We start from the raw sequence: 13,079 nt of genomic DNA, 5'->3' as shown, positions 1-13,079 counted from the left end.
GACGCGGGCGCACGGGGCCAGCCGCAGCCCGGCCTCGGGAAGGGATGCCTCCCGGCTGGAACCGCAGGTACCACCCTCTCCTCCCGCGCCCTGCGCGCAGCTTCCGGCCTTGGGCGGGGAGCCCGCGGCTTAGGCCCCCGGGGAATCAGACCGCCCAGGCTGGGACTGGAGGTCGACACGGAGACCTTTGTTCCTCTTGGATGTCTAATTAACTGAACTGTAATTGGAGACCGGGTGTGGACCTCGCTGGCCCCGAGAGGGGTAGCAGTTCGGTGACGATTTGTCTCATCCTTGCTAGACAGGGGAGCAAACACGAATTTGCCCCTGGCGTGCGCTGTGCTTATTGGTGCGGGAGGCCTGCTCCTCGGTCACCTGGGCAGGTGTCATCAGCTTCCGGTTCACTTCGCAGCCTGAGGCTGAACCCCCTGGATGGCCCCCGGGCGGGATAAACCTCTTTTCGGCATCCCAAGATTTCCACCTTTTTGCCAAGGGCAACAAGCTGAGGTTGAAATGGGAAGCTTGGAACGGTTCAGTTCACTCCGTCCTCGGCAATAAATAACTTCTCGGATGATCTCTGGGGTTACCACCATGTTTGTGTTTCTCAGCTGTCGTAGGGTTAGGTGCTGATGGAACCCATGTCCCACGTGCACCTGACGAGGGCTGTCGGGAGAGGCCACGATTCAGTAACCAGTTGATGATAAATGCACCCCCTCGCGTCCACACAGCCCTTTACTGGTCTGGGAAGATTTCCCGGAAGTATTAACTTTGAGAACTGGCGGAAGGAAGAGGGGGGAGGGGATGCGGCCCCACGGGACCCCATGGTGGGAAGCCTGGCTTCATACAGAAAAGAGGAGAAAGAAACGAAGAAATGATGTTGGCTCATAGTAAGATAACTTTAAGCATTCGAATTACATGGACATTGTCGATTTTTATTAATCATTTGCCATTTAATCTTCCCAGAATACAGTTGAGGGATATGCGACTTGAAACACTTTCTGTATTCTAGACGCACAGTGGGCCTGGCATATAACCTTGAGAGTCCAGGCATACGCATGCATTTTTTTTCTTTTTTTTTGGACTGAGTAAATGGTCATTTAATGTGATCGAGATGGTCTGGTGAATATTTGTACTGGTGGATTAAAATTCTATTTCATGATTTTAAATTCCGTTTTCTTTTTTTTTATAACATTCAAATGGATTTTAAATACTTTTCTTAGAATAACCTTTCATGGATAGCTTTTAATAAATGTATTTTGAAAACAAAAATGGTAATGCTGACCCTCCAATTTGAAGGTGAACAGTTAGTGAAGATTCCTTCAAGTTCAGGTTTAATTCTGGTTGAAATGCTGGCGGGGAGGTCTCCCTTTTGCTAAGTCAGGCTGTAGCCTGTGTTTTAAAATTGGGGGAGGTGGGCAGGTGGTGATGAAGTCGTCACATCACAGGTAGAGACCTGAGTGACACCTACATAGTTCATTTTAAGTAGGATCAGAAAGGTTCCCCTTTTCAAAAATACGTTTCTGTCATATACTGTTTAAATCTGACATTCTTCCCAAGTGGGCTCATGGTTCTTCATTCCAAAATGAAAGGACGGTGGCTGATGTGCGTGCACTTAGGTTCACTATGGGAGTAAAACGCTGGTGGCAAAGAGAGGTGCTGTGTGTGCCCGAAGGGGCAGGTGGAGAGGCAGACAGGGAGTCAGGCTCTGAGGCTGATGTGGGGCTGCGGCCCGACAGGTGAAGTCAAGTCACGCTCTCCCACACACCTGTGCTGAAAGTCTTCTTTCTGCAGTATCCGGCGGGCACTGTCTTCCTGTGATCTTAAAGCGGGGACCTCCAGGGAGTGCTAAAAGCCCCCCGGGACTTCGAAGGCAGGACCTGCCGAAGGACAGACTCTTCTGAAGTATTTACTGTGCACGAGCACCTGAGCTAGATTAGAAGGAATGTAAACGAGAAGCTTAGCTTTTTAGAGTGTTTCTTCTTGATTTGATCTTCATATGTGAATTGTGTTAACGGAGTATTGCTCGTCTACGTAGCTCTCAGGTATGTCCTTGTTTTAGAGGTGAGCACGGGATTTTTCCTAAGGTCCCAAGATAAGCCATTTACAGAAGCGAGAGCGCACTGAGTCTCTGGTTCTGTCCCTTTGGTCTCGGTGTGAAATCCGGCTCTTAGCGAGGCCTTTCGTTGTCAGTTAGTCCCTTCCCGATGGCTTCTTCTCTCATGACGAATATTACTGTGCCCGAATATTACGCGTGTCTTTTTTACATGTGTGGTTCCCGCTGCTTGGAACACCTTTCCTCCACTTTTTCACCTAACTCAAGGGCAAGAACTATGTCTTTCTTTTATCTCTCTGTATTCACTGTCTTGGTACTCAGTATTCGGCTGAATGGGTAGATGAGTGAATGGGAGGGTGGATGGATGTATGGATGGACGGATGGATGGATGCATGGATGGATGGATGGATGGATAGATGGATGGTTGGAAGGGTGGATATGCAGGTGGATGATGGGTGGAAGGATGGGTTGATGAGTGGGTAGACGGATGGATGGATAATGGATGGGTTGTCGGATTAACACAATATTCTGAATCTTATTGGGACGTCTCCAGAACAAATCACTTCCACCATCGGTGTCTTCCGAGGAGAAGGAAATCAAGCTCTGAGTGGATAAGGTGGAGGGGGAGTGATGAGGAATTTCAGAGTCGTTCATAAAGAAGTCGTTGACTAGCGATAGTGTGATGGAAGCTGGTATAGTAAGCTGATGTCAGAAATAAAGATCTTTATTTCTAAAACTTAAAATGATCTTCAATGTGTAGCATTTACCTCAGTGAATAACCAGCATCCCGGTCAGTAAACTGTTGATGTCGGAATGACCACTTGGGTTTGGGGCCTGCTTCTCAGGAAGGACTTCAAAGAAAATTTAGGCGGAAGGGGTGACTTCTGTTGGAGAGGTCAACCCGAATCCTGGATGGCCCCCCTCTCGCGTTTTTTTCTGTCTGATCTTAGTAGCTTCCTTCTTCCTGTGCTCGGTAAAATTGCCACTGGCTGTAATGCGTGGGTCAACATACTAGAATACACGGCTTGAATGTTTATAATCTAGATTAATTTCAAAGCAGTCGAAAACGGTTGGATGCCCAGGAGCAGGTCTCTGAGTGGCTCAAATGCAAACCCCAAGGGGCAGGGACAAGGGGCGGGAGTGTCTGGGAAGGCTCGCATGCTTGCTAATTCCTCACACAAGCTTAGACGGCCTTGTAAAAATTGCCTAAGATATCATTTGAAGATGGAAGAGACACCTGTTTTATCTCTCCTCCCTGGTTCTCCCGACTCAGTGTGTTGTCTGACATCAGGATTCAGAGAGTTTGGTTTATTTCTTTTAAAAAAAGCATTTTCAAACACTAAAACAGCCTCAGTCCTGACTTAACTGAAAATTCACTCATCCAATTGATGCTGAAAAGAACTTGAATTAAACTCATTCAGCTGCTTCTAGGCAAGGACCCCCCGGCCTACCATGAAGAGTGACACAGGACTAGGGAAGGCGACCACTGTGACTCCAACCTATTAAGGATCGGGCTGTCCCCTAACGGTGCCGAGGGTGCCTGTAGGTGGGTCCCCTCCTCTCTGCTCCCTGAGACTGGAAATGGGTGGCAGATTCTAAAACAGCCTGGCATCCCATAGGGCTCTCGCTGCTCCCAGCCTTTGGGGTTTTTTTTGCCTGACTCCCCCACCCCCACCCCGTGGCATCTGTTTGGGGAAGGGTCACCCCAGTTTGAGTGCAGGGACCTGAAGGAGCAGGCCTCCTCCCTCTGGGCAGGGAGAGTGTCCCGTTGGGTCTCCGTGGGTGGATTAGCTGCGGTGATCCCAAGAGGAGGTGGGTAACGCCATCCACAAGCAGCAGGCGCTACTTCGGGGGACACGGTGTGACTCGAAGGGGTGCCAGTCGGGGGTGGGCAGGGGAGTCACCTGGACAGCTTACCTCTGCAGGGGAGGTCCGCGAGTCACCATGCCCTCCTCACGGGCTTTCCTGCAGGAACAGCCACCGGCGCCCCCTACTATGATCCCCGCGGCAGGCAGCACCCCGCCGGCAGAGGCCCCGGGTCCCGGCCTGGCCCCTCAGGACGTCTGGAGGTCTCAGGTCTCGGGCTACACGGGGTCCTTGACCCGACACATCAGCCACCGAGCCAACAACTTCAAACGACACCCGAAGAGGAGGAAGTGCATCCGCCCCTCCCCGCCCCCGCCCCCCAACACCCCGTGTCCCGTGGAGCTGGTGGGCTTTGGGAACCCGCGCCCCCAGCGGTCCTTCCGGGAGCTGCTCTTCAACGGCTGCGTGCTCTTCGGCATCGAGTTCAGCTACGCGGTGGAGACGGCCTACGTGACGCCCGCGCTGCTGCGGCTGGGCCTGCCGGACCAGCTCTGCAGCCTGGTGTGGCTGGTCAGCCCCATCCTCGGTGAGGCCCCCGAGCCTTGGCTGCGGCCTCCCGGGGGCCCCAGGGACAAGGGAGGAGCGAGAGCGACGTTCCACCCAGGAGCGTGGGGCTGGAGGAGAACGGAGGGATGGCCGGTCATGCCCCGTATTTTAAGTCACTTTAAACCAGGTCACAGAGCGGCCCCCAAGGACTAGCCCCGTTGTGTGCGGTGGGGTCACTGGAAGATCCAAGCCAGAAAGCCTGGTGGGGACCGAGTCTGGGGGTCCTGGAGATTCTTGGATTCCCAAGGTCATGGCTGCTGAGTGCCTCCTAGGGAGGGGCCTCAGCAGAAAATTTAGGGAGAAGCTGAGTGGTTCAGAGAGTCTGCCTGTCTCTCGTTTTCTAGCTTAGGGTTTTATTGCTGACTCTGAGTTTCATCTCCTTATGCCTCTGATGCACTGGGGGCCTTTGAGAGCAGGTATTTCAGGAATGCTGAGGCCGGTTCAGTGCCCCCCCCGCCCAGGTGACAGTGGGGACCCTGGCGATGACCACTGGCCTGCTCTGTTTCAGGATTCCTGCTGCAGCCACTCTTGGGTGCTTGGAGTGACAGATGTACCTCAAGGTTTGGAAGGAGACGCCCTTTCATTCTTGTCCTGGCTATAGGTCTGTTGTTTTGGAATCGAAATAAAATGGAAAAAAAAAAAAAGAAAGAAAGAAAGAAAAAAAATTGGATAAAAAAGAAAAGAGGCCCCCAACTGCTTCCTCTTAGGAAAATCTAAAAGAGTGTCGAGCAAAGCAAATATCCAGATAATCTCCCTGGTGTGGCGGCAGGCAGTGCCGCATAACCTGGCCTGAGTTAACTGTGACCCCAAGTCCCTCTGATCATTTATTTTGAAATGAGTTAAGTTCACGTCATTCCTGCTCTGCTCCACGAGATAAAAACCCTGCTCCAAGCACAAAAGAAAACGTGGTGAGTCAGTAGGTGACTTTCCCAGCGGGGTCTGCTTGGAATTTGGTTAAAAAGGAATTCTGGGGCCCTAAAGAGCCTAGCGGGTCCCGGGCTGCGGGGGGCGGCGCCGGCCCGCGCCCGCCGGTGACTTGGGGCCTTCACCCTCAGGGGCGCTGCTGGGCCTCTCGCTCTTGCTCAACGGCAGGGACGTGGGCGCGGCGCTGGCGGACACGGCTGACGACCACAAGTGGGGCCTCCTGCTGACGGTGTGCGGCGTGGTGCTGACGGACTTCAGCGCCGACTCCGCCGACAACCCCAGCCATGCCTACATGATGGACGTGTGCGGCCCCGCCGACCAGGACCGGGGCCTGAGCATCCACGCGCTCCTGGCGGGTAAGTCCGCCCCGCACCCCCCAAACCGCCCCCACCCCCGCCAAGGCTGGCCCGCCACTGTCGCTGTGCGCATTTGCAAGTCCCTGCCTCACACGCTGATTGGAAAACGAAGTTGACAAAATTCGAATCTTTGGATGGACAGCGAAGTGAGTGAAATGTGTCCCTCGAACCATATATAGCAATAATGACACCTGTAGCTGATATGCACGCACATGTGCTAACATAGTGAGCTAGGATGTACGTACGTGGGCTGACACAGAACTAGATGTGTGTGTATAACGGCATGTATGTGAGTGTCACGTGTGCTTGATTCCTGTCACTGGTGTGCTTATGTCCTACGAAGTCACCGTGACCTCTGAATTAACTGATCCCGAATCACTGCCCCTGGGAGAAATACAGGGTTAGGCCCCCGCGAACGCCTGGTCGTGGCGTTTTCATCAGCCGATCAATACGTGACCTGGTTCTGTGTGTTTCTGTTTAAAGACGCCTTGTTTACTATGTACCGTTGGTTCACGGGCATCGGCGCGGCCGACAGCGCGGTGACCGCAGGCCACAATGCCGCGACCTCACGCTGCGTCGCCTCCGTGAGGCCCCGCACGGGCTTCCGGCACATGCAGGGACTAGAGAGCAGGACGTCGGCGCCACACTTGGGGGGCGTTTAACACAGCGAGGTCACCAACGACAAAAGCGCAAGGATGCAGACGGCTGGCACCACCCAGGTTACTGCCAGGATGAGAGCTGGCACGGAAACTCAGACCATCACCGTCCCAAACCCCGACCCGCGCCGCGGGCTGGGCGACTGGGAACTGTTGCTGCTCAGCCCGCGAACACCGTGATGATACTAAGCGTCGGGGCTGGGGTGCCGATTGGGGTTACAAATCAGTTTTAGTGAGTAGGTAAATTCGCAAGCTCGGAATCCAAAAAGAATGACAGTCAATCATCTGTGTGCGTGTGCGTACATATGTGTCCTGCACAGGGCTACACACGCACACACACACACACACACACACACACCCCAAACATGAAAACCGTCCCCATGGAAGTCGAGAACAGGCAGGAATGGCCACAACCCCGCAGAGCCTCTGCACATGGTAAGAAAAACGCGAGGTGTGCAGGGTGAGGATCACCACCGTGGCTCTCTGTGACCGCACGCACGGAAAATTCAACCGCAAAACAGGAAAGGAATTCACGAGGATGTTTGCTCACCAGAGTCTTATGAAAACTGGTACCTCCAGCGTTCCTCCTTAGAACACGCACCTTGTTACGAAGTAAAGTGAGAGAAGACGATCCCATGGAAAAGAGCAAGGAAAGGGATTCCTAAGAACCAGGGGGAAGACACAGCAAGCCGTGTGCCAGACCCGTACGCAAAGGACAGGCCGCCCAGTGGTGAGAGGCACGGGCTCTGGGGTCCAAAGCCTGAGTGGGCTCCGGGCTTTTCCTCCCGTTAATCGTGGGATGTTGTCACATTGCTCGGCCTCTTCAAGTTTCAGTCACTTCTCCTAAAAAACGCCGTTGTTCATCTCTCTCTGTTTGCACCCACGTGTGAATGTGGGTCCGGCGCACTTCGTGGGGCTCGGCGGGGCCAGCACTGATGTCTGGAGTCGGGGAAAGGACTTCATTTTTTTACCATATGCTTTTCTTTTTTTTCTTTTCTTTTATGTTAAAACACATATAACATAGAATTTACCATCTTACCAGTTTTTAAGTGGACAGCACACTGGTTTTAAATATATTCACGTTATTGCGCAGCCGTTACACCATCCAGCCCCATATCACTCTTCATCTTGTAAGACTGAAACTCTATCACCGTTAAATAGCAACTCCCTGTCCCCTCCTTCCCTGACCCTAGGCAGCCACCATCCACTTTCCGTCTCTATATATAGGTCTTCAGTTGAAAATCTAAACAGTGGACAAACTCATTTTGATCCTCTGACAACTGCAAGCACCTTGTGTAAAGTGGGCTCACACCACATTTGCGACCGGCTTCCCATGTCGTGGCGTGTCTCAGAATTCCCTGCCTTTTTAAGGCTGAAAAAGAGCCCGCTGTGTGTATCGACCACAGGTGGGTCACCTGCTGACAGACCCGCAGGTCGCTCCCGCATCCTAGGAGCTGTGGACAGAGTGGCTACAGACATGGTGTGCAAACACCTCTCCGAGACCTTGCTTCCAGGGGGTGTCGGCGTGTTCCCAGGAGCCGAGTTGCCGGGGCGCACGGCAGCTCCGTGTTGAGCGTGTTCAGGGACGGCCACGCTGTTTTCCTCTGCGGCTGCACCGCTGTGTGTCCCACCAGCGGGGCACGAGGCTTCCGATTTCTCCGCATCGTCGCCAGCATTGGTGGTTTTCTGTTTCTTCGAGCGTAAACACCCTGATGGGCGCGAGGTGGTATCTCGTCCTAGCTTCGATGTGCATTTCCCTAATGATTACTGATGTTGAGTGGTTTTTCGTGTTATTTCTTGGCCGTTCGTATGTCTTCTTTGAGGAGTGGCCATTCCAGTCCTGGGCGCATTTTTGAATGGGAGTGGTGGTGGTGGTTTTTGAGTTGATGTACGGTTTCTTAGCTATGAGAATGTATCAATAATTTACTAATAAGGTTTATCCCAAATCTGGCCTGATTCAGAGTCACAAAAGAGCAATTGTGTCTTCAAACGGGGGTGGGGGAGCTGGTTAGGATGGTGAACGCGAGAAGTTAAAAGAATAATAGGTCGACGCATGAAACTAAAAGCCTTGTCAGGACAGTCGGGGACAGATGACGGCAGCTCCGCAATGAGACCGCCGAATACTTGGACTCGGCGTCACGTCCCATCTGAGGGATGCGTGGAAGTTCCAGCTGAATGTGTCTGAAGCCCTGGCTTTCCCGGAGAAGTCGCTGGGGCTGGTTTTCCCCGTTGTGGCAGGATTTCCACGAAGCAGGAAAGGGGAGTGGAGAACGCGCCCCCAACCCGTAGACTGGCTCAGGGAGCAGCTGAACCCCGGGAAGGACACACCAGACCCAGGAGGGGGAGCGTGCGGGGGGCGGGGGCGGCGCCCCAGTGCGGGCGCCCGCGGAAGCGCAGAGCTGGGCGGGCGGCAGCGGCACCGTCGAGTGGCGCGTGTGTCCCGGCCGGGCGCAGCCTCGTGTCGCCCACACTCCGTGGTGCCGCGTGAACCAGCTGCCCATCCGGCAGCGCCCCGAGGTGGAGGAATGACCACAGCGAGCGGGGACAGAGGAGCGGACTGGGCTCCCGCAGCCCTGACTGCTGACCGGCAGGGCGCGCCGCCCTCGGCCACCGTGGTGGTCGTACTTGATATGTCATCGGGCCGGCAGGGCCGCGGCCGCGGGCGTTCCCGCGCGCATGCGTGTTGCAGATGCGACCCTCTGTGTTTGCGTGGCGCTGGAGCTGGGGGTGGGGGACTCCACCTAATGCGGACACATGACCCGGTGTGGACGGTCACCCTAGGTATTCCTAGAAGGCTGGGCGGGGGTCACCACGCTACCTGCTCGGACCCAGGCCCCAGAGGGCAGCCCTCGAGGGGACAGGGTGAGTCCCCAGGGGCCCCTGAGAAGCCCCTTCTCGCTCTCAGTTTGGGGGTTCCCAGGGACAGACAGCACACCCAGGCCCCTCGTGAGGACGGGCCCCCTCCCTTTTGACCCTGCTGTCTCCCCAGGTCTTGGAGGCGGCTTCGGTTACGTGGTCGGGGGAATCCACTGGGATAGAACCAGCTTCGGGACAGCCCTGGGCGGGCAGCTGCGGGTCGTTTACATCTTCGCCGCAGTCACCCTGAGCGTCACCACCATCCTGACCCTGGTCAGCATCCCCGAGAGACCCCTGCGGCCCCCGGGGGAGAAGCGGCCGGCCATGAAGAGCCCCAGCCTCCCGCTGCCACCCTCCCCGCCCGTCGTGGGCCACCAGGAGGGTGCCCACGCGGACGCCCTCCCCTGCCGCAGCGACCCCGGCCTGTACGCCAGCTTCTCCAGCCCCGTGTCCCCGCTCAGCCCCCTCACGCCCAAGTACGGCAGCTTCGTCAGCGGGGACGGCTCCCCCACGGGGCTCAGTGCCTTCGCCTCGTCCTTCGCCTTGGCCAACACCGACAGCGTCCTCATCGACTGCTTCACGGGCAGCCACGACCACAACCTGGCCATCCCGAGCAGCGTCCCGAAGCCGGCCATCAGCGTCAGCTTCCCCCGGGCGCCTGACGGCTTCTACCATCAGGACCGCGGCCTTGGCGAGAGGCGGGAGGGGGCCACCGCAGCCGGCGGTGACGGGGACGTCCTGAGGGTGGGCTCCCTGGACACCTCCAAGCCGCGAGCAGCCGGAATCCTGAAGAGGCCCCAGACCCTGGCTCTCCCGGATGCGACGGGAGGAAATGGTCCCGACATGGGCAGGAGAAGGACCGTGACCTTCAGTCAACAGGTAAAAACAAATGGGGGCGGGGGTCAGAGGGCAGCGCGCAGAGCCCCCCTCCTTCCCTAGTCGGTTAGACGGCGAGGAGGGATAGGCGGCTGGGAAAAACGCCCGGCCGTCGGGGGTGGCAGAGGGACTCGCTGTGAGGAGACCAGCCTCAGACACACCCGTGTCCTCACTCTGGCCACAGGTGAAGGGGAGGTTCTTTTGAACTCCGCTGGGTTTTCCGCTGGTGAGTCTGTCACAAGCACTGTGTGCATTTCGGTCGTTCCCAGCACTGGCAACCCCGCAAAGTCCACAGCCCATTTGGCCAAGGGAATCGGGTGCCAACATATCCAAGTCTTCCCGAAGACAGAACAAAACGCAGCCCCGGGGGTGTTCCCGGGCCCCCATCCCCCCGCCAGCTCTAACCTTAGCCCCCCGGCCTGAGGCTGTCAGGACTCTGGATGATAAAGGGCAGTGAATGCCATGATCTGTGAAGGCCGAGAACCTTCTGGAAGGCTGCTTGTGCTGCATGGCGTGTCCCTGGGGTTGGCTGAAAGGCCACAAGCAGTTTTTGGAGTCTGAGATCACGAGCAGGCCGCTGTCACGAAAGGAAAGTCTGTCCGCCCCTTGAGGTCACCGCAGTAGCCCCGCTGAACTGCCCTGACCCTGAGGCCCCAGGGCGGTGCGTCCCCCGGCAGGTGTCCCCTCTCTGTGCCCAGGAAGACCCCCTGATTCCGTGGGAGGTTGATCGGAGGCATTTCGAGGGGGCTGTTCATTGTCTCCTCATTGTGAAATTCTCGAGCTTCACAGTGGTGGGGTAAGCGCATCCGTCCCTGTGCGCTCGCTCACGTGGCCGTGTGTCTCGGGGCGCGGTGGCCGGTCGGTTCCAGCGCTGTTCTCGTCACCCCTTCAGCATGCTTGTCCTCTCATCTCCGGGAAGGTGGCGCCTGTCCCTGTGGGAGGCATGGCGGCTGCCTGTGGCCTCTCGTGAGCTGGGTCCAGCGGGGCTGGGGAACCGCAGATCACTGGGGGCTTAGGAAAGTCGCCAGCGAGGCGGTCCCTCCAGGTGCCGAGTCAAAGGCACCGTCACCCTCACTCTCGATGACACCAGTGCGGCGCCTCGGCATCTTGTCCACGCTGGGCCACCCTATCCTGTTTCAAAACCCCCAAGCTGCCTTCTAGATATAGGTCTTCAGTTGAAAATCTAAACAGTGGACAAACTCGTTTTGATCCTCTTTAAAATTTCCATTCTTGACCTATGGTGATTTCTGAATCAGTTCTTTGAGAAAAGTAAAACTCTGGAGCTGAATATAAACACCTCTGGACTTAAGGAGGTGGCGGGTGTCACCCTGGCTGTCTCCCCAGCGGTGTGGATGACAAGCCGTGAGGCACGGCCGCCCTGGGAACCAGCGCCTGGGCTGTTCCCTTCCTTTTCCTGTGCCCACCGGGATACCCGGCGGGCTGACAACAGCATAAGTGTCCCCCGCCCCGCTCCCCACCCCCTATGGAGCAGGGCTCGGCCTCCCTTACTCCGGGAACAGCCACCTTCCACGGGATCGGTTCGCCCAGCAGTGACTGTGCCCTGAGGCCTTCTCAGTACCGGTCAGGGAGTCTGTTTGCCGGGGGAATGTCACCTGTAGCCCCGGGCCGGTCCACTTCGCTTCGGTTGACAGTGGGGTGTCTGGGTGCCCGGGGGCCCTCTCCGAGGGTGGGGTAAGCGCATCCGTCCCTGTGCGCTCGCTCACGTGGCCGCTGGACACTCTGTGTCGGGAGTCCCACTCGTCCCGAGGAGGGGTGCACAGATTCCCGCTTGGAGTCTGCCCTTCACACCCTCTCTGGTGGCAGAGAGGGGCTTCAGGAAGTCCGGGTCCGATCTGACCCCTGCTTCTTTTATTTCAAACACATTTCACCTTCGGCAAGGTATTAACTTGCTTCCCTGTGGCCTGGGTCTCACATCCTGGGGCCTAAATGCAGCCCCTCCCCCAGCAAAATTCCAGTAAGTGGCCCCGAGTCTCTGAAGAGATGATCTAAAGCCATTTTTCATGGGGTAACACTGGGCACTCGGTTAACTCCGTCCAGGATGACACTGTTGTAGCCTCAGTGTCGGCGCGGGTGTTGCCATGGGCCAGCCGGAGTCCGGTGCTCTGACCAGGGGCTTCTGGGGACTTCCGTTACAGGTGGCAAATATCTTGCTGAACGGCATGAAGTATGAGAGCGAGCTGACGGGCTCCAGCGAGCCGCCGGGGCAGCCTCTGTCCATGAGGCACCTCTGTGCCACCATCTGCCACATGCCCAAGATGCTGCGCAATCTCTGTGTCAACCACTTCCTGGGTGAGCTCTTGGCAAAGCCTCCCATGTGTCCCTGTCCCAGCCTGAGTAATGCCACATGGCGGGGACAGGGCTTCCTGGCCCCACCGTCAGCCTCCCTGGATGCCCCAGAGCCTTACCCCCCAGGAGGTTCCAGGTGTCCCCAAAGACAGGTCATGTGAGGCAGCCCTGGACAAAACCAGGTGTTCGGACGAGAGGCCAGACACCCGGGTCTCCAGAACCCAAAGCCCTGTTCCCAAAGGCTGTTCGGACAGCTCATAATGAAGTGACAGCGTCACTTTCCCACTGGTGGGACTGGTGTCTGGAACCTCGGCCCCACGCAGAGCTGAGATGTAGACGCACACAGACATCTGCATGTGCCTGCGTGTGTCCCACGCTGGCCGGAGGTTTCCAAGGCCTGGCACTCACATTGCCATGGAAGAGCTCGACTTGGCATTTCACACCACGCAGTTTCTCTTCGCCATTGGGTTGTTGGACATCTGGGGACGATTAAGAGCCTGAGATAGTCCAGGGCTCTCCAGCATCGTGGGGCGTAGATCAGAATGGCTTTCTAAGAGGCAATTGGCCAACGGGCAGGTGTCTTAAAAGTGCCCATAACCTTTACTCCAGGGGTCTCTGCTTGGTGTCTTTGCAAGGACACAA

At 56.4% G+C, this 13,079-nt stretch overlaps 1 protein-coding gene across 1 annotated transcript in view; it reads left to right on the top strand.

Annotated features, from left to right (window-relative positions):
- The first annotated feature begins 6 nt into the window (after positions 1-6).
- Positions 7-13,079, top strand: part of SLC45A1 (solute carrier family 45 member 1) — an 18,927-nt gene continuing 5,854 nt past the window's right edge. The window contains exons 1-6 of the mRNA XM_023535617.1: positions 7-67; positions 4,022-4,442; positions 4,971-5,063; positions 5,518-5,742; positions 9,388-10,133; positions 12,287-12,594. Of these exons, the coding sequence (XP_023391385.1) occupies positions 4,046-4,442; positions 4,971-5,063; positions 5,518-5,742; positions 9,388-10,133; positions 12,287-12,594 (1,769 nt within the window). The 5' untranslated portion in view covers positions 7-67; positions 4,022-4,045. The remainder of the gene's footprint in view (positions 68-4,021; positions 4,443-4,970; positions 5,064-5,517; positions 5,743-9,387; positions 10,134-12,286; positions 12,595-13,079) is intronic.

This window comes from Pteropus vampyrus, unplaced genomic scaffold (genome assembly GCF_000151845.1).
Source record: "Pteropus vampyrus isolate Shadow unplaced genomic scaffold, Pvam_2.0 Scaffold142, whole genome shotgun sequence".
NCBI lineage: Eukaryota > Metazoa > Chordata > Mammalia > Chiroptera > Pteropodidae > Pteropus > Pteropus vampyrus.
This window is presented reverse-complemented; position numbering and strand designations above follow the sequence as displayed.